General features: G+C 40.9%; 1 protein-coding gene and 1 long non-coding RNA gene across 2 annotated transcripts; both read right to left on the bottom strand.

Annotated features, from left to right (window-relative positions):
- Window positions 1-20: 20 nt before the first annotated feature.
- Window positions 21-26498, bottom strand: ccndbp1 (cyclin D-type binding-protein 1). Its single transcript, XM_061875058.1, has 11 exons — window positions 26338-26498; window positions 21287-21346; window positions 20923-21002; window positions 20755-20836; window positions 19049-19145; window positions 15479-15552; window positions 8306-8382; window positions 7969-8222; window positions 7422-7482; window positions 5857-5903; window positions 21-446 (listed from the first exon to the last, which is right to left on the bottom strand). The coding sequence occupies exons 1-11, from the start codon at window positions 26423-26425 to the stop codon at window positions 338-340; spliced, it is 1029 nt and encodes a 342-aa protein (XP_061731042.1). The 5' UTR covers window positions 26426-26498; the 3' UTR covers window positions 21-337.
- Window positions 19396-20470, bottom strand: LOC133535336 (uncharacterized). The gene is made up of 2 exons (XR_009802204.1): window positions 20013-20470; window positions 19396-19917 (listed from the first exon to the last, which is right to left on the bottom strand). It is a non-coding gene; the product is annotated as an uncharacterized LOC133535336 (long non-coding RNA).
- Window positions 26499-26810: the final 312 nt, after the last annotated feature.

Genomic DNA, 26810 nt, shown 5'->3' with positions numbered 1-26810 from the left:
AAATGAGACATTTCTGTAAATCGATTATGGTCATGACATTTTTATTTATAATGTGATCGTTGTGTTAATGAGTGACTGTACCAGTTGTGATACTGCATCCACAGCACAATTGAGGAATAAACCCCCTCAGAGAGTCACAAAAAATAGGAAAAGAAACATGCACTTATGTAATATAATTGAAAATCTATAATAATAATGAGCGTTGTTGTGTGTACTTGATCAGATGATCACTCAACACACCACTCCTTGTTACTGACTGTACTGCAATGAAACCAAACACACGCACGCGCACACGCGCGCGCGCGCACACACACACAAACACACACACAAACACACACTAGCTGTCCAGCTGAATGAGATCTTTGGCTTTTTGCAGGTTGTGATCGACAGCACCATCTAAAAAGTGAACCCACGTCAGCTCAGATTCACCGCAGACATGACTTGACCTACGTGGGGGAATACGGAGGGGCGGGGCAAATAGAAACATGAGGAAGATATTTAAAAAAAGCAACTTAATCATATCTATTAGATGAATGTTTATTAGAATTTCATATGAGCAAAGAGTAATAAGATATTGTTTTAAAAAGGCAGGAAATGTCTGGCATATTTTCCTGACAGCCAACACAACACACCCCGTCAGCTCTTTTTTTCACAATCAAGTCTAAGCAAGTTACTTCCAAAATCTTTTTATATGACGAGTGTTTTGTATTACCACTATAATTTCACAGTAATGATTAATATTATAATGTATTTGAATTAAGGGCTAGGGCTGGGGGAAATGATTGATTCTTGGATGCATAACCATTGGGAGGTGTACGATTCTGAATCGATGGACAAGCGTCCACATATTGATTATTTAAGTATGGTATAGTAATACAGCTGGTTCTAAAATATTTAACTAGCACAGACACACAAAGCAAAACACAGGCAGGAGAGGAGTAGCAATGCTAACTGTTAAGTTAGCTTACTTTGGATATTTCTCATTGCCCAGAGCTCAAACCATGCGTAAACGTTTTTGTGTCTGTATGCAGAGTAAAACTATGGAATGACTGGACTTATAACACAAGCAATGCCAAACTATTAATCGATTTAAACTATTATACAAACGTTGGGTCTGGTTCAACTACAGACATGAGGGTCTTTAACTTGATCTGCTCTGTTTCAAAGTGTTAACGTGTGCTCAATGTTTCCTTACCATTATTGCTATGTTGTCTATTACCATTGTTGGTATTTTGTTTATTACCATTGTTGGTATATTCATACTTCCTACATTGTTGATACAAATTATTGTTACAGTGTAATAATTAATGCTACCTGTGGTAATGCCACTCTGATACAACATTAGTACAAACCCCGTTTCCATATGAGTTGGGAAATTGTGTTAAATGTAAATATAAATGGAATAAAGGATTTGCAAATCATTTTCAACCCATATTCAGTTGAATATGCTACAAAGACAAGATATTTGATGTTCAAACTGATAAATATATGTTTTGTGCTAATAATCATGCCAGCAACACATGACAAAGTTGGGAAAGGTGGCAATAAATACTGATAAAATTGAGGAATGCTCATCAATCACTTATTTGGAACATCCCACAGGTGTGCAGGCCAATTGGGAACAGGTGGGTGCCATGATTGGGTATAAAAACAGCTTCCCAAAAACAGCGCTCCTTTCTTCACAAGAAAGGATGGGGCGAGGTACACCCCTTTGTCCACAACTGTGTGAGCAAATAGTTTAAGAACGTTTCTCAAAGTGCAATTGCAAGAAATTTAGGGATTTCAACATCTACGGTCCATAATATCATCAAAGGTTCAGAGAATCTGGAGAAATCAATCCACATAAGCCGCATGGCCAGAAACCAACATTGAATGACCGTGACCTTCGATCCCTCAGACGGCACTGTATCAAAAACCGACATCAATCTCAAAAAGATATCACCACATGGGCTCAGGAACACTTCAGAAAACCTCTGTCACTAAATACAGTTTGTCGCTACACCTGTAAGTGCAAGTCAAAGCTCTACTATGCAAAGCAAAAGCCATTTATTAACAACATCCAAAAACGCCGCCGGCTTCTCTGGGCCCGAGATCATCCAAGATGGACTGATGCAAAAGTGTTCTGTGGTCTGACGAGTTCACATTTCAAATTGTTTTTGGAAATATTCGACATCGTGTCATCCGGACCAAAAGGGAAGCGAACCATCCAGACTGTTATCGACACAAAGTTCAAAAGCCAGCATCTGTGATGGTATGAGGGTGCATTCCTGCTCAAGACATGGATAACTTACACATCTGTGAAGGCACCATTAATGCTGAAAAGTACATACGGTTTTGGAACAACATATGCTGCCATCTAAGCACCGTCTTTTTCATGGACGCCCCTGCTGATTTCAGCAAGACAATGCCAAGCCACATTCAGCACTTGTTACAACAGCGTGGCTTCGTAAAAAAAAAAAAGAGTGCGGGTACTTTCCTGGCCCGTCTGCAGTCCAGACCTGTCTCCCCTTCGAAAATGTGTGGCGCATTATCCATCCATCCATCCATTTTGTACAGCTTATTCTCTTTGGGGTCGCGGGGGGCGCTGGTGCTTATCTCATCTACATTTGGGTGGAAGACGGGGTACACCCTGGACAAGTCGCCACCTCATTGCAGGGCCAACACAGAGAGACAGACAACATTCACACTCACATTCACACACTAGGGCCAATTTCCATCCATCCATCCATTCATTTTCTACCGCTTGTCCCTTTTTGGGGTCGCAGGGGGCGCTGGTGCCTATCTCAGCTACAATCAGGCGGAGTACACCCAGGACAAGTCGCAAACGCATCGCAGGGCCAACACAGAGAGACAGACAACACTCACACTCACATACACACACTAGGGCCAATTTAGTGTCGCCAATCAACCTATCCCCAGGTGCATGTCTTTGGAGGTGGGAGGAAGCCGGAGTACCCGGAGGGAACCCACGCAGTCACGGGGAGGACAGACAAACTCCACATAGAAATATCCCGAGCCCGGGATTGAACCCAGGACTACTAAGGACCTTCGTATTGTGAGGCAGACGCACTAACCCCTCTGCCAACGTGAAACCGTGTGGCGCATCATGAAGCGTAAAATACGACAGCGGAAACCCCGACTGTTGAACGACTGAAGCTCTACATAAAACCAGAATGGGAAAGAATTCCACTTTCAAAGCTTCAACAATTAGTTTCCTCAGTTCCCAAACGTTTGAGTGTTGTTAAAAGAAAAGGTGATGTAACACAGTGGTGAACATGCCCTTTCCCACCTACTTTGGCACGTGTTGCAGCCATGAAATTCTAAGTTAATTATTATTTGCAAAAAAAAAATAAAGTTTATGAGTTTGAACATCAAATATTTTGTCTTTGTAGTGCATTCAATTGAATATGGTTTGAAAAGAATTTGTAAATCCTTGTATTCTGTTTATATTTACATCTATCACAACTTCCCAACTCATATGGAAACGGGGTTTCTATAATCCTTAAAGTAACAGTGAAACTCAATGTATTAATCACTGAATTGAGAACTGGAGGTGGGATTAAATAAATGATCTTCCTCCCACTCCCTTTCAGGCAAAACTGGACCATCATGCTTCATGCTTACATACATTACCTTTCGCATTATATTAATTTATATTATTACGTGTTGTCAACCTTGTAGTTTTTCATTGTCTGAAATTAATTGATAAATGAGGAAAAAAAAATGAAAAAGAAAACTGCACTTTTTTTTGTGAATTTTGCCCATCATTCACAATCCTATGTAAGACAAGAACACATATGTTTTTCTTTTTTTTATGCATTCTAATTCGTAAAATATGGCAAGTACGAGGTGTTTAACAATAAAGCTAACAGGAGTGCTCTATTGTGCTTATGAGCCCTCTAAAAATATCCAAAAACTGCCAACAAGTATTAGCGATATTTTTGTTATATGCGCTAACTTGAGGAACTATGTTTAGCGGCGTCGTGATCAACGAGAGCTAACTAGGTGGCAAAAAACACACAAAGAGATGCTGTGTTTAGTCACCTTTTTTTTTTTTAACTGCAGGAAGATTATGATTAATTATTTTATGTAAACGGGAAAATATGAACATACCATCAGTAGCATCACAGTGAGAGCAGACATTGTGCAGTAACTGATTGAATTATTATGTTCATAATTTGCATTTATTGTTTAGCACGTGGCCAGCGATCAGGTCTGTTTGACTCAAGCCTCTGCAACACTCGGCATCACTAAGAGCAACACGCGTTCATGACAGCAGCCTGGCGGGCTGCAATTTAGCATACAACAACGCGAGGGAGAGAGAGATGCAATTGAAAACGATGGAGAAGACAGTTCTGTCAAAATACCAACTTTGTGTAAATACATATGCTCGAAAAAGCAACGGTATGAAAAAAATGGATGTAAAATGCTGCCAGAAATAATTATTATCTCGTTATAAGCTTCCCAGTCACAACTAGTTTACACAAGAAGCCCTGCCACAACAAATGTATCCACAATCTGAAAGGGTGTTTTGCTGCAGTGGCAATATTGTCACCTGGCACACAGCATCCTGCAGTTGACAGTTCGGTGATCCTGTCTTAAATATTTAAGGGAATAATATATTCCTAAAATGTTGAGCTAAAAAACGCTATTATTTTCAAGTTGCTGCTGATGTTTCAAATGTCCCCTTAAACAAAAGACTGTATTCTATATTTTGTTCTTGGGTGTTTGTGTTATTAGCTGAGTATTTGAGCATAGATAAATGTTCGCTTTGAAGCAGTCGTTCTCAACTGGGGGTACGCGTACCCCTGGGGGTACTTGAAGATATGCCAAGGGGTACGTGAGATTTTTTTAAAATATTCTAAAAGCACCAACAATTCAAAAATCTTTTATAAATATATTTATTGAATAATAATTCAACAAAATATGAATGTAAGTTCATAAACTGTGAAAAGAAATGCAACAATGCAATATTCAGTGTTGGCAGCTAGATTTTTTGTGGACATGGTCCTTAAATATTGATGATAAAGATTTATTTTTTTTGTGAAGAAATGTTTAGAATTAAGTTCATGAATCCAGATGTATCTCTATTACAATCCCCAAAGAGGGCACTTTAAGTTGAGGATTACTTCTATATGTAGAAATCTTTATTTGGAATTGAATCACTTGTTTATTTTTCAACAAGTTTTTAGTTATTTCTATAACTTTTTTTTCAAATTGTTCAAGAAAGACCACTACAAATGAGCAATATTTTGCACTGTTATACAATTTAAAAATCAGAAACTGATGACATAGTGCTGTATTTTACTTCTTTATCTCTTTTTTTCAATCAAAAATGCTTTGCTCTGATTAGGGGAGTACATCACTGAAAAAAGGTTGAGAACCACTGCTTTAAAGGAAAATTGGAGGATTCTACTTTACTATTCCCATAATATTTTCAAGGTTTTTTACTATTTTTTTGTGCATGTATCTATAAATTAAACGTTAAAATTTCCAGAAAATTACTCTTGTCAAGTATTTGTTAGAATAAAATAACTTGACATGCATATTTGGGTGTGACTTTGTCTAAATTCATTTTCTAAAAACAAACATATTGTGATACATATCGCATATTAGTATTCAGCAAAAACATATCAGGATATGAGTTTTTCTCCACTGTCACCCAGCCCTAGGTACCACTACCTTAAATTACTTTCTGTTAGTGTTGATTTGTGAACCCTAGTTCAAACCCAGCATGTGCTGGACGACCAGAAGCAGAGACAACAGTTCAAAAATATCCTAAAACCTCATAGAGACAGCAGAAAGGTGACAAATGTGTGCATGTAAACTTTTGCCTTGAATAAAAACGCAGCTCACCTGATGATTGCCAGAAGGTTCTTCATCAGAGCAGCCAGTTTAGACAACTGCAAACATAAGCACATGTTTATTATTATGGCTGCAGTGTAGTACTTAATTGTTAAACTGTTTTCAATATATTCTTTTTTTCATTCTTTAATGCTGTTGAATAAAGGACGCAAATTTTTGTTGAATAATTTTCCAGTGCAAAAGGGTCCTGTTCGTCTGCTTCAAAAACCAACAAAGTTTTTGCTCTTAAAGGGAAACTGCAATTTTTGGGGCATTTTGCCTATCGTTCACAATCAATATGAGAGACAAGAGAACACATTATTAATCAATTCATTAATAATCAATTTTATATAACTAAAGCATTTTGTAAACTGTTCACAACTTTTTTAAAATAAGGTTTTGTCATGAAGGCGGTTCTCTTGCCTTTTTTTCCCCGTTTTCGTACTGCCCTCCCCTCTTGTGTCTGTAAGTCTCCTACGCGGTCATCAGTTGCAGGTGTGCTGCCAGTCATCCAAGCCCACCTGCTTCTAATCAACCACCTGACTTAAACCCTGGATCTCCACCCAGCCAGGGCCAATTCGTCCGTTGCCTGCGGTAGAATTTAGCCCCGAACTCACTAACTCTGACCTTTGCCCTGAAACTTTTGTAATTCCTGTTTTTTAGTATTTCCTCAGGTGGTGGTCAGACTTTTGACCCGGTTTTGCCGGAGCTGATTTTTAGTTACTACTGATTTATTTTCTGCATTTGGATTCTTTTTTTTTTTTGAGACCACAACAGGTTTTTAACATTATGGGTGCATTTTAGGCAAGAAATAACACCCACATAATCAACATTACATTATTTATCAGTTTAAAATACATTTATAGTAATGATGCATGATGCTGAGCAAATCAGTGGCCATAATACTGTGCAGTCAGTCTTTAGAGTTTTGACGGCAGGTGAAATAAAAAGTGTTTCTCGCCTTCCTGTCATTTTTTCTTAATAATAATCTGGCAGCAGCCAGCATCATTTCACAAGATCCTCGGGTGCTGTGAATGTCAATCAAGCGACGAAAGAGATGATGATGGCTAATTTTTAGGTCTATGTTTTAAGTGCCTGGCTGGGATCACAGGCACACCCTCCACAATCGACTGGTAGCTCGCGATCGACGTAATGGGCACCTTTGGAAAAACTGCAAGAGTGAAGTTGCTCACTTCGACGACTGTACGAAGAAACGAAACATCCATCCATCTATCCGTTTTCTATCGGTTATTCCCTTTAGGGTCGTAGGAGGCTCTGGTGCCTATCTCAGCTACACTCGGGCGGAAAGCGCGGTACACCCTGGACAAGTCGCTACCTCATCGCAGACAAAACAAACACTCAAACGCTAATATATGCTGTATATTAAACTATCTACAACCAGCAAGGCAAAGGGGAAGGTCAGTGTGTTTCCCAGCATTCCTTGAGTTTGTGTTGTCCACACTGAGAGCGAGTGGTTGCAATTGAAGACCGTATGTTTTGTGCTTGGCGGGTAAGGTAAAGATAAATTGATTGACTGTACTGTATATTACATGTATATTATATAAATATATACTTACATTGTTTTCCACACCATTGTAGTCCATAGGGGGGTAAAGACAGAGAGCCAGGTCATCAACTCTGACAAGAGCAAACAAAAGGAGGAACAAATCTTAAGGGATACGTTTCCATTTTCCAACAAAAATACTAGTAAGTTAAAAAAAGCCTGATCTTGTTCTTCAAACACAAACAATACTGACAATAAAAGCAGCTAAGCCTTTAATAGTTTCACATTCATGTTTGAAATGTGACAGGTTTTAATAACCACATCAATAAAAGTATTTCTTCTTCTCATTCCTATCATGCAATAGTGTATGTCTTCATAGCAAGTATGTGCGTTCGTCACAAGAAACATTGAAAATGTTCTACTAGACTTTATGGTGGGGCTTTGTGTGTCCTAAGGAAAAATGTTGATAAAAAAATCAGGTTGGCTTAAGTGGTTTGTAATGCACATCACCACCACCTATAGGACTGAAGTAGCAACTGTCCTCTGCAACTTGCTCTACAACTTTAATATTCCATGGCTTTGAGATGATGCAATGTGTGTGTGTTTGCATGCGTGCGTACTCAGGGCTGATCTGCTTTACAATATCCGCCAGGTCATCAAGCTGTGCCACCTTCTGGGGCGTACCGGCGTCCCCGTTTGCCTTAACAGCTGACGTCAGTTTTCTTAGGCACGCTGCCGACACTTTCATCATCCCCTGGCACGAGCCAATCACACGTCGGTCCTTTTCCGACCAATAGGTGTCTTGGTTACCACGAAGCTCCTCCTCCTCATCGTCGAGGACGTCGCTAAATGGGTCGTGTGCCTCGGACAGCGCCTGGTTTTGGGAGATGATGCATTTCACTTTCTGTCTGATACTGTGTCTTATTCTTCTCACTTAATCTTGCATGTCGTGTGTACCTGTTCCATCTCCCCAATGGCGTCTTTGACAACTCCAGTCTGACTGGAGAGGACCACCAGTGCCGCCGCTTTGTTGTCTACAAATTTAAAAATGAATCAACTTTATTAGAAGCATATACAACTATAAAAGTGCTGCAATATAACATATTTGAAAAATACATGTTCATCCATTTATATTCAGCATATAATCATATTGAATAAATTAAATTCCCACTTAAGTGTTTCTTGTTAAAATCAAATTTACCACATGGAATATTGAATTCTTGTTATCATATTTTTCTATTTCAGTATTTGGATCTGGAAAGTGGTAGTTACAATATTGCCACAAATGGCTATTGTGCATTGGTAAGAAAAACAACAGCATGTTAGATATAGGTTATCTTGTTAGATACAGTGGCTAGCTTGATTAAATTAAATCTGTACCGCCACAGAAGAATTGTGTGCTTCTTTTTGTTTTCCCTGACTCTGTAGCTTGTCATTCTAACTCCGTACAATAAATGGCATTGTAACTCTGCTTCTTAACACACCTCATAAGCACACAGGAGTTACAGTAAGTCGAGCAGTGTTAGTCAGTGAGGTTCAAGCTCACGGCTGTTAACCAACTGTCCAAGCAGCTCTTAAACCATCCATCCATCATCTTCCGCTTATCCGAGGTCGGGTCGCGGGGGCAACAGCCTAAGCAGGGAAACCCAGACTTCCCTCTCCCCAGCCACTTCGTCTAGCTCTTCCCGGGGGATCCCGAGGCGTTCCCAGGCCAGCCGGGAGACATAGTCTTCCCAACGTGTCCTGGGTCTTCCCCGTGGCCTCCTACCGGTTGGACGTGCCCTAAACACCTCCCTAGGGAGGCCTTCGGGTGGCATCCTGACCAGATGCCCGAACCACCTCATCTGGCTCCTCTCGATGTGAAGGAGCAGCGGCTTTACTTTGAGTTCCTCCCGGATGGCAGAGCTTCTCACCCTATCTCTAAGGGAGAGCCCCGCCACACGGCGGAGGAAACTCATTTCGGCCGCTTGTACCCGTGATCTTATCCTTTCGGTCATGACCCAAAGCTCATGACCATAGGTGAGGATGGGAACGTAGATCGACCGGTAAATTGAGAGCTTTGCCTTCCGGCTCAGCTCCTTCTTCACCACAACAGACCGGTACAACATCCGCATTACTGAAGACGCCGCACCGATCCGCCTGTCGATCTCACGATCCACTCTTCCCTCACTCGTGAACAAGACTCCTAGGTACTTGAACTCCTCCACTTGGGGCAGGGTCTCCTCCCCAACCCGGAGATGGCACTCCACCCTTTTCCGGGCGAGAACCATGGACTCGGACTTGGAGGTGCTGATTCTCATTCCGGTCGCTTCACACTCGGCTGCGAACCGATCCAGCGAGAGCTGAAGATCCCGGTCAGATGAAGCCATCAGGACCACATCATCTGCAAAAAGCAGAGACCTAATCCTGCGGTTACCAAACCGGAACCCCTCAACGCCTTGACTGCGCCTAGAAATTCTGTCCATAAAAGTTATGAACAGAATCGGTGACAAAGGACAGCCTTGGCGGAGTCCAACCCTCACTGGAAATGTGTTCGACTTACTGCCGGCAATGCGGACCAAGCTCTGGCACTGATCGTACAGGGAACGGACCGCCACAATAAGACAGTCCGATACCCCATACTCTCTGAGCACTCCCCACAGGACTTCCCGAGGGACACGGTCGAATGCCTTCTCCAAGTCCACAAAGCACATGTAGACTGGTTGGGCAAACTCCCATGCACCCTCAAGAACCCTGCCGAGCGTATAGAGCTGGTCCACAGTTCCACGACCAGGACGAAAACCACACTGTTCCTCCTGAATCCGAGGTTCGACTATCCGACGTAGCCTCCTCTCCAGTACACCTGAATAAACCTTACCGGGAAGGCTGAGGAGTGTGATCCCACGATAGTTGGAACACACCCTCCGGTCCCCCTTCTTAAAGAGAGGAACCACCACCCCGGTCTGCCAATCCAGAGGTACCGCCCCCGATGTCCACGCGATGCTGCAAAGTCGTGTCAACCAAGACAACCCCACAGCATCCAGAGCCTTAAGGAACTCCGGGCGGATCTCGTCCACCCCTGGGGCCTTGCCACCGAGGAGCTTTTTAACTACCTCAGCGACCTCAGCCCCAGAAATAGGAGAGTCCACCACAGATTCCCCAGGCACTGCTTCCTCATAGGAAGACGTGTTGGTGGGATTGAGGAGGTCTTCGAAGTATTCCTTCCACCTATCCACAACATCCGCAGTCGAGGTCAGCAGAACACCATCCGCACCATACACGGTGTTGATAGTGCACTGCTTCCCCTTCCTGAGGCGGCGGACGGTGGTCCAGAATCGCTTCGAAGCCGTCCGGAAGTCGTTTTCCATGGCTTCCCCGAACTCTTCCCATGTCCGAGTTTTTGCCTCCGCGACCGCTGAAGCTGCACACCGCTTGGCCTGTCGGTACCTGTCCACTGCCTCCGGAGTCCTATGAGCCAAAAGGACCCGATAGGACTCCTTCTTCAGCTTGACGGCATCCCTCACCGCTGGTGTCCACCAAGGGGTTTTAGGATTGCCGCCCCGACAGGCACCAACTACCTTGCGGCCACAGCTCCGATCTGCCGCCTCGACAATAGAGGTGCGGAACATGGTCCACTCGGACTCAATGTCCAGCACCTCCCTCGTGACATGTTCAAAGTTCTTCCGGAGGTGGGAATTGAAACTTTGTCTGACAGGAGACTCTGCCAGACGTTCCCAGCAGACCCTCACAATGCGTTTGGGCCTCCCAGGTCTGTCCGGCATCCTCCCCCACCATCGCAGCCAACTCACCACCAGGTGGTGATTGGTAGAAAGCTCCGCCCCTCTCTTCACCCGAGTGTCCATAACATGAGGCCGCAAATCCGATGACACAACTACAAAGTCGATCATGGAACTGCGGCCTAGGGTGTCCTGGTGCCAAGTGCACATATGGACACCCTTATGTTTGAACATGGTGTTTGTTATGGACAAACTGTGACGAGCACAAAAGTCCAATAACAATAGTTCTTAAACCATCTGGGAGTAAAAAGTACATTGACAATTTATTTGATAAGGTGTATAGCGTGAGTTTATATTTAAAAATCACAAAGCCAAACATGGGCTTCACGGTGGCAGAGGGGTTAGTGCGTTTGCCTCACAATACAAAGGTCCTGAGTAGTCAGGGTTCAATCCCGGCCTCGGGATCTTTCTGTGTGGAGTTTGCATGTTCTCCCCGTGAATGCATGGGTTCCCTCCGGGTACTGGCTTCCTCCCACTTCCATAGACATGCACCTGGGGATAGGTTGATTGGCAACACTAAATTGGCCCTAGTGTGTGAATGTGAGGTTGGATGTTGTCTGTCTATCTGTGTTGGCCCTGCGATGAGGTGGCGACTTGTCAGGGTGTACCCCGCCTTCCGCCCGATTGTAGCTGAGATAGGCACCAGCGCCCCCCGGGACCCCAAAGGGAATAAGCGGTGGGAAATGGATGGATGGATGAAAGTTAAACATAATTACAAATCACTTTGCCACACTAGTGTTGTCCCGATACCAATATTTCTGTATCGGTAATAAAATTATTTAGATACATTTTGAAACCTGGGCACCACAAAAAATTGCATTATTGTCTTCAACAAAAAATATTATGGTAATATTTAGGGTGATATAGGGCTATATAAGTAAACATTGATTGATTGATTTGCAATTTAGTCCTTAAATAAAATAGTGAACATACAAGACAAATTGTCTTTTAGTAGTAAGTGAAGAAACAAAGGCTCCTAATTTAGGCTGCTGACATATGCAGTGACATATTGTGTCATTTATCACTATTATTTTGTCAACATTATGAGGGACAAACTGTATAAATTGATTATTAATCTACTTGGTCATTTACTTTTAATATCAGCTTAATTTCTGTTTTGACATGTTCTAATTACACTTCTGTTACAATGTAATAATCACTTATTATTCTGTTGTTTGATACATTATTTTTGGATGATACCAAACATTTGGGTATCAATCCAATACTAAGTCGTTACAGGGTCATATATTGGTCATATTCAAAGTCCTCATGTGTCCAGGGACATATTGCCTGAGTTTCTAAACATAATATATATTTTTTTAAATTGAAAGAAGATGTTGTGATGACCAAAAATATCGACGTAATCATAGCAGTATTGACTAGATACGCTCTTGTACTTGGTATCATTACAGTGGATGTTAGGTGTAGATCCACTCATGGCATGTGTTTACATTTTGACGCCGGTGAACTACGGTGTGTAGTGAAGCATGTTTAGCAATTCCTTGTTCTGCAGGAATAATAGTTGTAAGAAACATACTTTTTTTTGTCCCCATCTATTGATTTAGAAGTAGCTAAAACACTGCCGACTGGATTTTAGCCTGTAGCTAGCTAGCCATGTCTTAAAGCACCTCTTCCTGAGGGCGCTTCAGTGCTATAGCTTCACATTTATAGTTAGTTTTTAAGCCAAAATGCGTCCATTCTTAATTTTCTGTCCAAACATATTGTCTGGTTGTAAGTACTCCGTGATTGTACGCTATACCGAACATTCTTGTCTGATTGTAAACCAGCAATGACACGACGTGACGACGACGAGGGGGCAGGGAGTAGCGGACCGGTACTTTTCAGAGGTGATACAGTACCGAATATGATTCATTAGTATCGCGGTACTATACTAATACCGGCATGCGTACACCCCTATGCCACACTTATTGATAATATTTTTACCAATGATTTTGAAAACAATACTACAAGTGGTCTGTTGATATCTGATATTAGTGATCATCTACCAGTTTTCACAATTTATGATGGAAACCACAAGTAGAGGAACATGGATGACAAACAGACATTTAAAAGATTATGTACAAAGGAAAGTATGACCGCTTTACAGAATGATCTAAACCAGTGGTTCTCAAATGGGGGTACGCGTACCCCTGGGGGTACTTGAAGGTATGTCAAGGGGTACGTGAGATTTTTTTAAAATAGCAACAATACAAAAATCCTTTATGAATATAATTATTGAAAAATACTTCAACAAAATAAGAATATCATTTCATAAACTGTGAAAAGAAATGCAAAAATGCAATATTCAGTGATGACAGCTAAATTTTTTGTGGACATGTTCCATAAATATCGATGTTAAAGATTTCTTTTTTTGTGAAGAGATGTTTAGAATTAAGTTCATGAATCCAGATGGATCTCTCTTACAATCCCCAAAGTGGGCACTTTAAGTTGATTACTTCTATGTGTAGACATCTTTATTGATAATTGAAACACTTGTTTATTTTTCAACAAGTTTTTAGGTTTTTTTTTTAATCGCTTTTTCCAAATAGTTCAAGAAAGACCACTACAAATGGGCAATATTTTGCACTGTTATAAGATTTAATATATCAGGAACTGATGATATAGTGCTGTATTTTACTTCTTTATCACTTTTTTTCAACCAAAAATGCTTTGCTCTGATTAGGGGGTACTTGAATTTAAAAAATGCTCACAGGGGGTACATCACTGAAAAAAGGTTGAGAACCACTGATCTAAACGAACAACAATAATGTCCATCCATTTTTTACCGCTTATTCCCTTTTGGGGTCGCGGGGGGCGCTGGCGCCTATCTCAGCTACAATCGGGCGGAAGGCAAGGTACACCCTGGGCAAGTCGCCACCTCATCGCAGGGCCAACACAGATAGACAGACAACATTCACCACTAGTAATGTGTGCAGTGAAAATTATGTAAACTAAGCTTATGGTCATTTTTTCAGTATGTCCATGACGCTTAATGATAAACATTGTCCATGGAAACAATTAGGTAGAAGGCAGAAAAAGAACAATCAGCCATTGTTGACAAAAAACATGAAAAATGCTTGTAAGAAAAAAAAAAATTATATACAATATTTATAACACACAAATCTATAGAGGAAGAAAAAAGTTACAAAAAGTAAACAAATAAGCTGACCAACATTTTACAAACATGTACAAAAGAATCATAACAGTCATTTATTAGACAAGAACAAAAATAACATGAGCCTACTCAGTGGCCTAGTGGTTAAAGTGTCTGCCCTGAGATCGGTAGGTTGTGAGTTCAAACCCCAGCCGAGTCATACCAAAGACCCATTACCTCCCTGCTTGGCACTTTGCATCAAGGGTTGGAATTAGGGGTTAAAACACCTAAAATGATTCCCAGGCGTGACCACCGCTGCTGCCCATTGCGTCCCTCACCTCCCAGGGGGTGAACAAGCGAATGAGTCAAATGCAGAGGACAAATTTCACCACACCTTGTGTGTGTGTGACAATCATTGGTACTTTAAAAAAAAAAAGTTACATGGGGCATACTCAATAGAATCATTAAAAACAGCGCTAAGAAGAATTACCCTAAATACTTCACAGATGGAAATGTATCAAACGACAATATGAACAAAGTAATGGTACACTTTAATAACTACTTTGTAAATATTGGAACCAAACTAGAGAAAAGGATTCCAGTTACTGGGTCAGTTGAAGACTGGAATGACTCTATAGATATAAATCCCATTTCCTATGTTCCTCATTAATGTGACAAAAGAACAAAGTACAAATTGAGAACAGAAAGTATGTGTTAGTAATCGCTATGAATAGAAAAAGGGGGAGGATTAGATAAGCCCTGCTTCTTCCTACTCCTTTTTGGACATGTTGTAAAGAAAATATGTAAATTATCTAATATTATCATGTTCGAAATAAAGTTCAACCAACCAACAAAGGTTTAAGCAACATATTGTCATACAGCCACACATTTGCAGGCATCCATTAATTAGACACATACCACAACTGACTTGGCATGCAGCATAACACATCGGTTTACATATATAGCAATACGTTAAATGTACATGTACAATGTCCGGTAAGTTATCTTTAAAGTCAGCACTTAGGAAAACATCATAATCGTTCGTTTTATTGCTTCTCCGTGTTTGAAGGCGTATGCATAGGCATCTAACGCTGCACAAAATAAAACAAAGTTTGAAAAATATTGGGAATAAGTCGCACATTTCTTCCGATACCAACAAAAAAGGTCTGTTTTACCCGTTTACTCACAAACACACACTTAAGCGTCGTTGCTCATTTTTGTAAATAGACAATTACATTATACAGATGGATAGTGACTAACCTTGAGGCAATTGGGCAAAGTGATCACAAGCTGACCACACACTTCCTGTAGACGTCAACTGCTCCTGGGTCAGACTGTTCAGAAGGAGAATGAAGGCAGAGAAAAAGAAAAAAAGGTTAACTTGTGGGAAAATAATATTCACAACAGCCTTATTTTCCCATTGGCCCTTAAAATGGTAAATGGGTTGTACTTGTATAGCGCTTTTCTCCCCATTTTTAAGGAGCCCAAAGCGCTTTGACAGTATTTCCACATTTGCTCATTCACACACACATTCACACACTGATGGCGGGAGCTGCCATGCAAGGCGCTCACCAGGACCCATCAGGAGCAAGGGTGAAGTGTCTTACCCTAGGACACAACGAATGTGACTAGGATGGTAGAAGGTAGGGATTGAACCAGTAACCCACAGATTGCTGGCACAGCCACCTTACCAACTTCGCCACGCCGTCCCAGGGAACTGCACTATTCAATTCTTTTTATGTTTTTGCCTATCGTTTACAATCATTTTGAGAGACAAAAAGACACAACTTTTAGGTTTTTTTGCATTCGACTCTTGTTCTAGGTGGCAGTGCAGCAAATGGGATTGATTTATTTTGCCTCTAAATCACTTTAAAAATGCATTCAAAAACCTCCAACAATACTAACTTTACCTTCCCTAACCTGTATAATACCCAAGCTGTAGCGACATTGATATGGTAAGAGCAAATACTGGGGAACTCTTTTTCTAGTGTAGTAACACAAAATCGGCATTAGCCGTAAACTAGCTGCAGCAAGGGGTAAGTTAGCTACTGCGTCAACAGCTGAATGGCTTTTGAGTTTGTAATGCACAACACAATGCGATCGGACAGCAATCTGTACAGACTGAAAAACGTGTACAAACAAAGCAGTTCATAATGTATTTGTAATAACAAGAATGATGTGTATCATGATGAATATTATAGTAATTTACTCGATGGACAATTGTCTGTTTGGGCTAGCTGGCTGAGGACGTTTCCAGTTGATTTTGGGTAACCAATCCATTTATGTCAGCATAGCTTGGCTCCAAATTAAGGTAAATGTATTTATATAGCACATTTTTACTACCAAGTACAGTACACAAAACATTTACATTACTAAACTCTATTGAGACAGAGAACAAGTACAAAACACTCGCAAAGAATCAATACGGTTACAAGGCTAATATTTCTTCATCGATTGCATTAATAGAAATAACAGAAGAAAAATGCCAATGCAATAGATGAAAAAGTTTGCAGCAGCAGTATTTATGGTTTTAACAAAAACATTTGACACAATCAATCACAACATTTTATTCATAAATTAGAACTGTATGGCATCAGAGTACTAGCCCTGAACAGAATAAGAAGCTACTTAACAAACAGGAAGCAATATGAGAAGCTGGGCGAATACACATTGATGCCTCTAAAAATAACGTGTGGAGTACCCCAATGATCATTACTGGGACCAAAATTGTTTAATCTATACATAAAAGAATATTTGTAAAGTTATAAAGAACACAAAATTAGAACTATTCACAGACGACACGACAGCATTTTGTTCAAGAGAGAACACACAGAAGTTAATACAAATAACAGAAGAAATTAACTAATTGAAAAAATGGTTAGACAAAAACAGTCTATCTTTGAATCTCAGTAAAAACAAAAAGAACGCTATTCGGTAACAGAAGAATAGTATGTAAAATAGATGGAAAACATGGAGAAGCATTTGAGTAGATATTAAAAGAGTAAGGGAAAACACATATTTGATCTTAATAATAGATGATCAAATAAACTGAAAATCTGATGTAAAAATATATACAACATTAATGACCAAGAAATATTTCTATAATGAATAAAGAAAAATATGTTCTGGACCAAAAATCAATTCATATTCTCTACTGCTCACAAGTGTTACCATATTGTGAGTTATTGTGCAGAAATATGGAGAAATAACTACAAAAGCTCATTACGTTCACTAATCCTGTTACAAAAAAGGTAAATTAGGATGATACACAATGCTGGAAATAGTTAACATGCAAACCCTTTATTTATTGAATAAATAATAATGAAATTAAATGACTTGATGAATTTGCAAACAGCAAAAATGATTTACAATGCAAACTATAACCTGTTACCCAATAATGTACAACAATTCTTCCCAAGGAAAGAAGATAAATATAACCTTGGAGAAAAATGTAACCTAAAACATTTGTATACACACACAACATTAAAGGCTTTTAGCATATCAGTATGTGGAATTAAATTATGAAATTGATAAAATAAAGAAGTGAAACAATGTACTAAAAAGATCCACTTTAAGAAACTGTTCAAACTACAGGTGTTTACAAAGTACAAAGAAGAATCAATCTATCCATCCATTTCTACCGCTTGTCCCTTTTAATTATACTGGTAAATGTCCTAAATTTGAGTTAAAAAAAAAAAAAAAAGATTTTTATGTCATAAAAATTGACTTACCTTGTTATGAAGAAAACTGTTGTATTAACACAACACCGATTGTAATGTGTAAAATGTTTGAAATGTAAACATACAAAGTACAGAGAGTGAACATATGTGTGAGTAATTGATATTAAGTGGAAAAAGGTTCAAGTTAAATAAGGACTGCTTCTTCATACTCATTTTGGACATGTTGTAAAGAAAATGAAAAAAAATGTATTATGTGATGCATCATTTTGAACCTATATATGTTCAAATAAAACCAATGTGAATCTGAATTTGAATTTACGCCGACCTCACTCTCTCGGCTTCCGTCTGCTCAAACGTTACAGCCTCTTTTCGTGCTAGCTTCTATAAACAGTAGTTCACATTCCAGTTATTCAGCTTCAAAAAGATAAGGATGTGTATCCTCATTTGTCCAAAAATTATTCGTTGTCTCTTACCAAGTCTTCCATGATTAAAACGCACTCACGTTTGTTTCCGGAAATAGGAACACACATTTGTCGCTGGAAGTCGAAAATGTGCTGCTATGGAAACCGAAATAAATGTGCTGCAGAAAGAAGTTCGGTATTGCAGACAATGACCAAAAAAATTCCACCGAGTGCTTGTTTAGTACGGCTTTAGAGTTCCACTATAATTAATATTTCAACTTTCACCTACTCCCTTGCGTTGTGTGTCCATTCCGTCGCCAGCAAATACTCAAGGCTTCTATTTGCAGCAAAACCAAAGCAATTTTGCACGGATAAGTCCAACACATAAAATAAATCAGGTTTATTTTCTTTTTTTTTTTAAATCGCACAATGTTTAATAATAGGCTACTAACTCGTGTTAAAAGCAAAAAAAAGAAATCAGGTGCAAAAACAAATTTAAGCAAATCCTCCCCTATTCTCTTTTTCTAGCTGGAGCTTATGCCTGTTTTTTGTTGAATTTATCCCCCATATCAAATTTCTCCTGCAAATGTGCCAAATTCCTTAAAGAACTTTTCGGTCTCATCACTCCAGCTGGTTAATGTCAGCGGAGCACGTAACACCCAGCAAACCCAGAGCACGGCCACAACGCAACACAAATGCACCTGGTGGAATCCCAGGGTAAGATGTCAATGTGCCCTTACTAAGCATACCTCTGTAGCGGTGAAGTCAGGATGACCTCCAGCAGCTGTGCGATCCCCTCTAAGACCTCGACGGTAGCGTCTCGGACTTGCTGCCGCAGATTAATGCCTGCGATGACAGGAGACAAATGCGGTAAAAGCTGTTCACTGGTATTTTTGGATTAATGCTAGCTTAGCTACAGCAAAGTAATCAACAGGACATATTTAACCACGTTTCAACAGAAAATCTCTGGAAAGTATTCATAGCACTTCCTTTTTGCACATTTTGTTATAATAAATTCATTTCTGTCCTCAAAATTCTACACAAAATACCCTATAATGACAATATGGAAAGGTTTTAATATTTTTTTGCAAATGTATTAGAAATAAAACGCTTTATTACATGTACTTAAGTATTCACGGCGTTTGCTCAATATTTTGTTGATGCACCTTTGGCAGCAATTACAACCTTAAGTATTTTTGAATATGATGCCACAAGCTAGGCACAACTTTTTTTGTGAAGTTTCGCCCATTCCTATCTTTCCTTCCTCTTTGCAGCACCTGTTACTCTCCATCAGGTTGAACGGGAAGTGTTAATTGTCATCCAGGATGTCAATGTCAATGTCAATTGCTGCATTCATTTTGGTCTATAGTCAGGTAGGTGACCAAAAACCTGATCTCCTCCTCATTCCGGAGAAGGCATTACACCCTTTTCCGGGCGAGAACCATGGACTCGGACTTGGAAGTGCTGATTTTCATCCCAGTGGCTTCGCACTCAACTGCGAAGAAGTGAGAGCTGAATATCCTGGTCAGATGAAGCCAGCAAGACCACATTTTCTGCAAAAAGCAGAGACCTAATCCTGCAGCCACCAAATCGGATCCCCTCAACGCCCTGACTGCACCTAGAAATGTTAGCCATAAAAAGTTGTTAACAGAATCAGGGACAAAGGGCAGGCGTGGTGGAGTTCAACCCTCACTGGAAATGGTGCTGACTTACTGTCAGCAATGCGGACTAAGCTCTGACACTGATCATACAGCGAACGGAATGTCACAATCAGGCGGTCCAATATCCCACACTCTCTGAGCACTCTCCGCAGGACTTCTCGAGGGACAAGATCGAATGCCTTCTCCCAAGTCCACAAAACACATTTAGACTGGTTGGGCAAACTCCCATGCCCCCTCAAGGATCCTGCCATGACAGAAACGAGGAGACTAGTCAGGACAGTGGGAAAGATGAATGCAGAAATGTACAGAAACATCCTGGATGAAAAAGAATGCTTCCCGTACAATCCAATGGATCTTGAGAGGTGCTGCGAAGACGAATGGGCAAAGACGAATGGGCAAAGGCAAATGGGCAAAGAGGAATAGGCGAAACTGCCCAAAGATAGGTGTGCCAAGCTTGCGGCATCATATTCAAAAAGACTTGAGACTTCATTGCTGCCAAAGATGCATCAACAAAGTATTGAGCAAAGGCAGTGAATACATATGTACATGTGATTGTTTTATTTTTTCATTTTTTATAAATTTGCTAAATAAAATAAAAAAACTTGTCACATTGTCATTATGAGGTATTATTCAATTTTGGAATGAGGCTGTAACATAACCAAATGTGGAAAAAGTGAAGCGCTGTGAATACTTCCCAGATGCACTGTGTTTTCATATGTATTATAACGTTTTTATGATGACAGCAAAGGCCACAAATATTACTAGCTGGTGGTGATGTTGGTAACGGTGGTTACCTTGACTCTTAGGAAGCCAGTAATAAACTGTGGAAAGGCTCAGAACACTCTTAAGGATGGACTCAGCCAGGGTCTCTCCATCCTGCAGGACAGAAACACAAAAGAGTAGTGTCACATTTTCTCTGATCTAAGTCAAAAGCACCATATTCCCGAAGTGTCTGGTGACACCTGCGGTGAGGGCAGCGGTGGCTTGGAGAATGCGAGGCTGACTTTGGTGGCTTCCTGAGACACCACTTTCCCTGCCTGGTCTGGGACACACAATCAAAATACAACATCCATGTGAGTTAATCATATACTATGGAAGAAATAGTCAGCACAATCCTGAAAAAACAAACAGCGGGAGTAACAATGACTCTATTTAGGTAGCCAAATTCCTCATCAGCTAATTAGTGGCGCACATGAATGCTACATCTGAAGCAAAATGTGCATTACATTTTTAAGTAAAGGTTTTAAATGTATGAGATGTTGTCCATTTTTGTTGTTTCTTTCAGGACAGCAAAAAGACACCATGTTGTGACAAACTATACTCAACTCAAAGTGTCCCAAAAGGTAGAAAGGTTGAAGTCTCCATCGGACTCATTGGACTCTCCATCTGCGACAGAAAGATTTATATTACACATTGATGGACATTAGTATGTAATTTAGAAACAATGTCGACGTAATGGGGCAGCACGGTGACACAGGGCATGTGCCTCACAAGACGAAGGTCCTGAGTAGTCCTGAGTTCAATCCCGGGCTCTGGATCTTTTTGTGTGGAGTTTGCATGTTCTCCTCGTGACTGCGTGGGTTCCCTCTGGGTACTCCGGCTTCCTCCCACCGCCAAAAACATACACCTGGGGATCGGTTGATTGGCAACACTAATTTGGCCCTAGTGTGTGAATGTGAGTGTGAATGTTGTCAATCTGTGTTGGCCCTGCGATGAGGTGGCGACTTGTCCAGGGTGTACTCCGCCTTCCGTCCGAATGCAGCTTAGATAGGCTCCAGCACCCCCCGCGACCCCATAAAGGGACAAGCGGTAGGAAATGGATGGATGGATGTAGATGTAATGCAATGAAGGCCTCAATGAAAGGCTTAAGTTATATAATTGCAGCGTGAGGTGGCTGTGTTTCATGCAATGTTGCGCACTAACTGGAAAGAATTATATTTCCATCCATTTTCTACCGCTTATTCCCTTTCGGGGTCGCGGGGGGCGCTGGCGCCTATCTCAGCTACAATCGGGCGGAAGGCGGGGTACACCCTGGAAAAGTCGCCACCTCATCGCAGGGCCAACACAGATAGACAGACAACATTCACACTCACATTCACACACTAGGGCCAATTTAGTGTTGCCAATCAACCTATCCCCAGGTGCATGTCTTTGGAAGTGGGAGGAAGCCGGAGTACCCGGAGGGAACCCACGCATTCACGGGGAGAACATGCAAACTCCACACAGAAAGATCCCGAGCCTGGATTTGAACCCAGGACTGCAGGACCTTCATATTGTGAGGCAGACGCACTAACCCCTCTTCCACCGTGAAGCCATATTTATCGATGTTTATTCACTTTTTCTCTCCTTTAAGCACTCTAGTTAGCCCCAACCCCTTCCACCAGTAGCCAAGATGACGATGATTGAGTTTTTTTAATTGAACAATTGAACACACTGATAATATGTATTCACAATGTACAAACAAATTAAGGCCCTTCTATCCATCCATCCATTTTCTACCGCTTGTCCCTTTTGGGGTCGCTGTAGCCTATCTCAGCAGCATTCGGGCCAAACGCGGGGTACATCCTGGACAAGTCGCCACCCAATCGCAGGGCCAACACAGTTTGACAGACAACATTTAAACTCACATTCACACACTCGGGCCAATTTTAGTGTTGCCAATCAACCTATCCACAGGTGCATGTTTTTGGAGGTGGGAGGAAGCTGGAATACCCGGAGGGAACCCACGCAGTCACGGGAAGAACATGCAAACTCTACACAAAAAGATCCTGAGCCCGGGATTGAACCCAGGATTACTCAGGACCTTCGTATTGTGAGGCAGATGCACTAACCCCTCTACCACCGTGCTGCCCAAGGCCCTTCTAATACATTTCAATATTTTAAAATATCCACTAGGTTTAGCTATCAACACCCTAATACAAACACAACTATGTTAAAGAAGGTAAAAGTAAGAGACAATACAATAAAAAATATAAATAACTACAATATATATAGATGTATACAGTACAGGGCAAAAGTTTGGACACCTTCTCATTCAATGAGTTTTCTATATTTTCATGATTATTGTTGATTGTTACTGCAGGCATCAAAACTATGAATGAACACATGTGGAGTTATGTACTTAACAAAATAAGGTGAAATAGCTGAAAACATGTTTTATATTCTAGTTCCTTCAAAGTAGCCACCCTTGGTTTCGATTTCTACTTTGCACACTCTTGGCATTCTCTCGATGGGCTTCAAGAGATAGTCACCTGAAATGGTTTTCACTTCGCAGGTGTCATTATTTTCATGCCTTCAGTGGCAATCGACAACGTAAATAGCAGTGGAAATAAAGTAAACACATTGAAATGATAAGGTGTGTCCAACCTTTTGGCCTGTACTGTATATCCTTCCGACTTTGTTTTCCAACAATTACAATATGGCAGCTACAAATTTTAAAAATAAATGACGTCATAGAGTGGCCGGATGTTCCACACTACCCATGCTTTAAAGGCCTACTGAAACCCACTACTACCGACCACGCAGTCTGATAGTTTATATATCAATGATGAAATCTTAACATTGCAACACATGCCAATACGGCCGGTTTACGTTACTAAATTGCCATTTTAAATTTCCGCGAAGTATCCTGTTGAAAACATCGCGGAATGATGACGCGTATGATGACGCGTGCGCGTCACGTCTCGGGTTTTAGCGGACATTTTTTTCCAGCCCGATCCAAGCTATAAGTAGTCTGCTTTAATCGCATAATTACACAGTATTCTGGACATCTGTGTTGCTGAATCTTTTGCAATTTGTTCAATTAATAATGGAGAACTCAAACTAGAAAGATGGAGGTGGGAAGCGGTGTATTGCAGCTGCCTTTAGCGTCACAAACACAGCCGGTGTTTCCTTGTTTTAAATTCCCAAAGGTGAAGCTTTACTATGGAACAGAGCAGTGAAGCGAACATGGATCCCGACCACATGTCAACCGGCAGGTTTCGGTGCAAAAATTGTGGTAATAAGTCGGCTCTTACCGCAGACATCAGCAGAGCTTGCGTCTTGCTGCAGCTGCGTGGCTTCCCTCAGAGACACTGGCGGTCACCACACCCGTGGCCACGCCCCTCTGACTTTAAAGGCCGACTGAAACCCCCTAATACTCACCACGCAGTCTGATAGTTTATATATCAATGATGAAATATTAACATTGCAACACATGCCAATACGGCCTTTTTAGTTTAGTAAATTACAATTTAAAATTTCCCGGGAGTTTCGTTTTGAAAACGTTGTGTAATAATGACGTGTACGCGTAACGTAACGGGTTTTTAGGAAGTATGAGCGCTGCACACACACACAGCTAGAAGTCGTCTGCTTTAACGCCATAATTACACAATATTTTGGAGATCTGTGTTGCTGAATCTTTTGCAATTTGTTCAATTAATATTGAAAAAATTGCAAAAGACAGTAGAAAGATGGAGTTGGGAAGCTTTAGCCTTTAGCTACACAAACACACGGGGATTCCTTGTTTAAAATTCCTGGAGGTGAAGCTTTACTATGGATCACAGCGCGGTCAATCACGACGGAATGTCAACCAGCAGGTTTCGGTGAGAAAATCGTGGTAAAAAGTCGCTTCTTTCCGAGAAAGGCTGAGCTTGTGCCATCCATAAAGCTGCCATCGGCTCCACTGAGACATTGGCGTCAAGACACCCTTGGACGTACACCTCCGACTATCAGGTACTTTTTAACTCACTAAAACACTAGCAACACAATATAATTATCCTAGTAAATGTCTCTAAAAACATCGGAATCCGTCCCAATGCAATCGCGTTTTTTTTTTTAACTTTTTTTTTTTTTCTAGTCCGTCGCTATCAATATCCTCAAACACAAATCTTTTATTCTCGCTCAAAATAATGGGGAAATTGTCGTTTTTTCGGTCCGAATAGCACTTTTTGTTGGAGGCTCCCATTAAAATCAAAGTGAATATGTGAGGAGCCCCCACAAGTGTGACGTCATCGTCTGCGACTTCCGGTAGAGGCAGGGCTTTTCTCTGAGCACTGAAAGTTGCAAACTTTATCGTGGATGTTCTCTACTAAATCCTTTCAGCAAAAATATGGCAATATCGCGAAATGATCAAGTATGACACATAGAATGGACCTGCTATCCCGGTTTGAATAAGAAAATCTTATTTCAGTAGGCCTTTAAGGTACTATGTAATCTCACTAAAACACTAGTAACACAATAGGCAGATAAGGGATTTTCCAAAATTATCCTAGTAAATGTGTCTAATAACATCTGAATCGCTCTCAGTGCCCTCACCTTTTTTTTTTCTTCCCCCTAGTCCTTCACTCTCATTATCCTCATGCACGAATCTTTCATCCTCGCTCAAATTAATGGGGAAATTGTCGCTTTCTCGGTCCGAAACGCTCTAGCTGCTGGTGGCTATGATTGTAAACAATGTGAGGATGTGAGGAGCCCTACAACCTGTGACGTCACGCGCACATCGTCTGCTACTTCTGGTACCTACTCAGTGGCCTAGTGATTAGAGTGTCCGCCCTGTGATCGGTAGGTCGTGAGTTCAGATCCCGGCCGAGTCATACCAAAGACTATAACAATGGGACCCATTACCTCCCTGCTTGGCACTCAGCATCAAGGGTTGGAATTGGGGGTTAAATCACCAAAAATTACTCCCAGGCGCGGCTACTGCTGCTGCTCACTGCCCCCCTCACCTCCCTGGGGGTGATCAAGGGTGATGGGTCAAATGCAGAGAATAACTTTGCCACACCTAGTGTCTGTGTGTGTGTGACAATCATTGGTACGTTATTTTTTTTTTTTTGTACAGGCAAGTCTTTTTTATCAGCGACTAAAAGTTGCGAACTTTATCGTCGATGTTCTCTACTAAATCCTTTCAGCAAAAATATGGCATTATCGCGAAATGATTAAGTATGACATAGAATGGACCTGCTATCCCCGTTCATTTCAGTAGGCCTTTAAAATGCAGTAATATTTCCCTTCGTCCAACTCATTTGGTATAGTTTTAGAAGTGCTGTCAGGGCATGTTTATGTAGGTCAAACATATGTACATATATAGTGACTCGTGGCTTTAACACACAAGCGGACATGTGTGATGTTCTTGTTGTTGGCTATTACCAAAACAAACCCAAAGGGAACGCCTTCGTCACCAGTGGCCAATCATAAAACACACAAAACAACCGCCCAGTTTGTACAAATTAACGTGATTCGAAAGTTAGACCGCCAGCGAACGCGCATATCGAAATACGTAAGGAGAGGCTGGCAAACACGCGTTGTGTGGATGCTAACCATGCTAACGTTCACATTTGAGCTCGGTATCACATCACGCCAGCACGTTCCGAGCTAAATACGTGCGTCGTCACACTGACCTCTGACCCGGGCTGTGACGCACTGGATGGTGTTCAGCAAATTGCGTAAAGTGACACAAACATCTTCAGTCGTGTTATCCACACTCATGTCGACAAAAACGAGTTTCCACTCAGCCTCAACCGTGCGTGTTGTGGAACTAAAGACAGGAAGCTTGTTTGTTTACCAGGGGAAGACTAAAGACGAGGCAACAGGAGGAAGTTAATAAATAAATTAAAAAATATATATATATGTATATATATATATATATAGTAGTATATATATATATATAGATATAGTATATATATAATATCCATCCATCCATCCATTTTCTACCGCTTGTATATATATATATATATTTATTTATTTATTTTTTTTTTCAAAAGGCATGCAGTAAAAATTTGAGTGTGATGTAAGCTTTTTTTTATTTATTAACTTCCTGAGTCTGAAATATATATATATACTATATATATATATATATACACACACACATATA

Source organism: Nerophis ophidion, linkage group LG16, assembly GCF_033978795.1.
Source record: "Nerophis ophidion isolate RoL-2023_Sa linkage group LG16, RoL_Noph_v1.0, whole genome shotgun sequence".
Classification (NCBI taxonomy): Eukaryota; Metazoa; Chordata; class Actinopteri; order Syngnathiformes; family Syngnathidae; genus Nerophis; species Nerophis ophidion.
Note: the sequence above shows the minus strand (reverse complement) of the source record. Positions and strands in the feature narration are given on the sequence as shown.

What these genes read in the sequence shown, in the direction of transcription:
- ccndbp1 (XM_061875058.1), bottom strand. Translation starts at nt 26,425, where the DNA reads ATGAGTGTGGATAACACGACTGAAGATGTTTGTGTCACTTTACGCAAT. An exon ending in TACCTTTTGGGACACTTTGA is followed by an intron (nt 21,003 to 21,286) that starts GTTGAGTATAGT and finishes TGTGTGTCCCAG; the next exon opens with ACCAGGCAGGGAAAGTGGTG. An exon ending in CACCGCTGCCCTCACCGCAG is followed by an intron (nt 20,837 to 20,922) that starts GTGTCACCAGAC and finishes TCTGTCCTGCAG; the next exon opens with GATGGAGAGACCCTGGCTGA.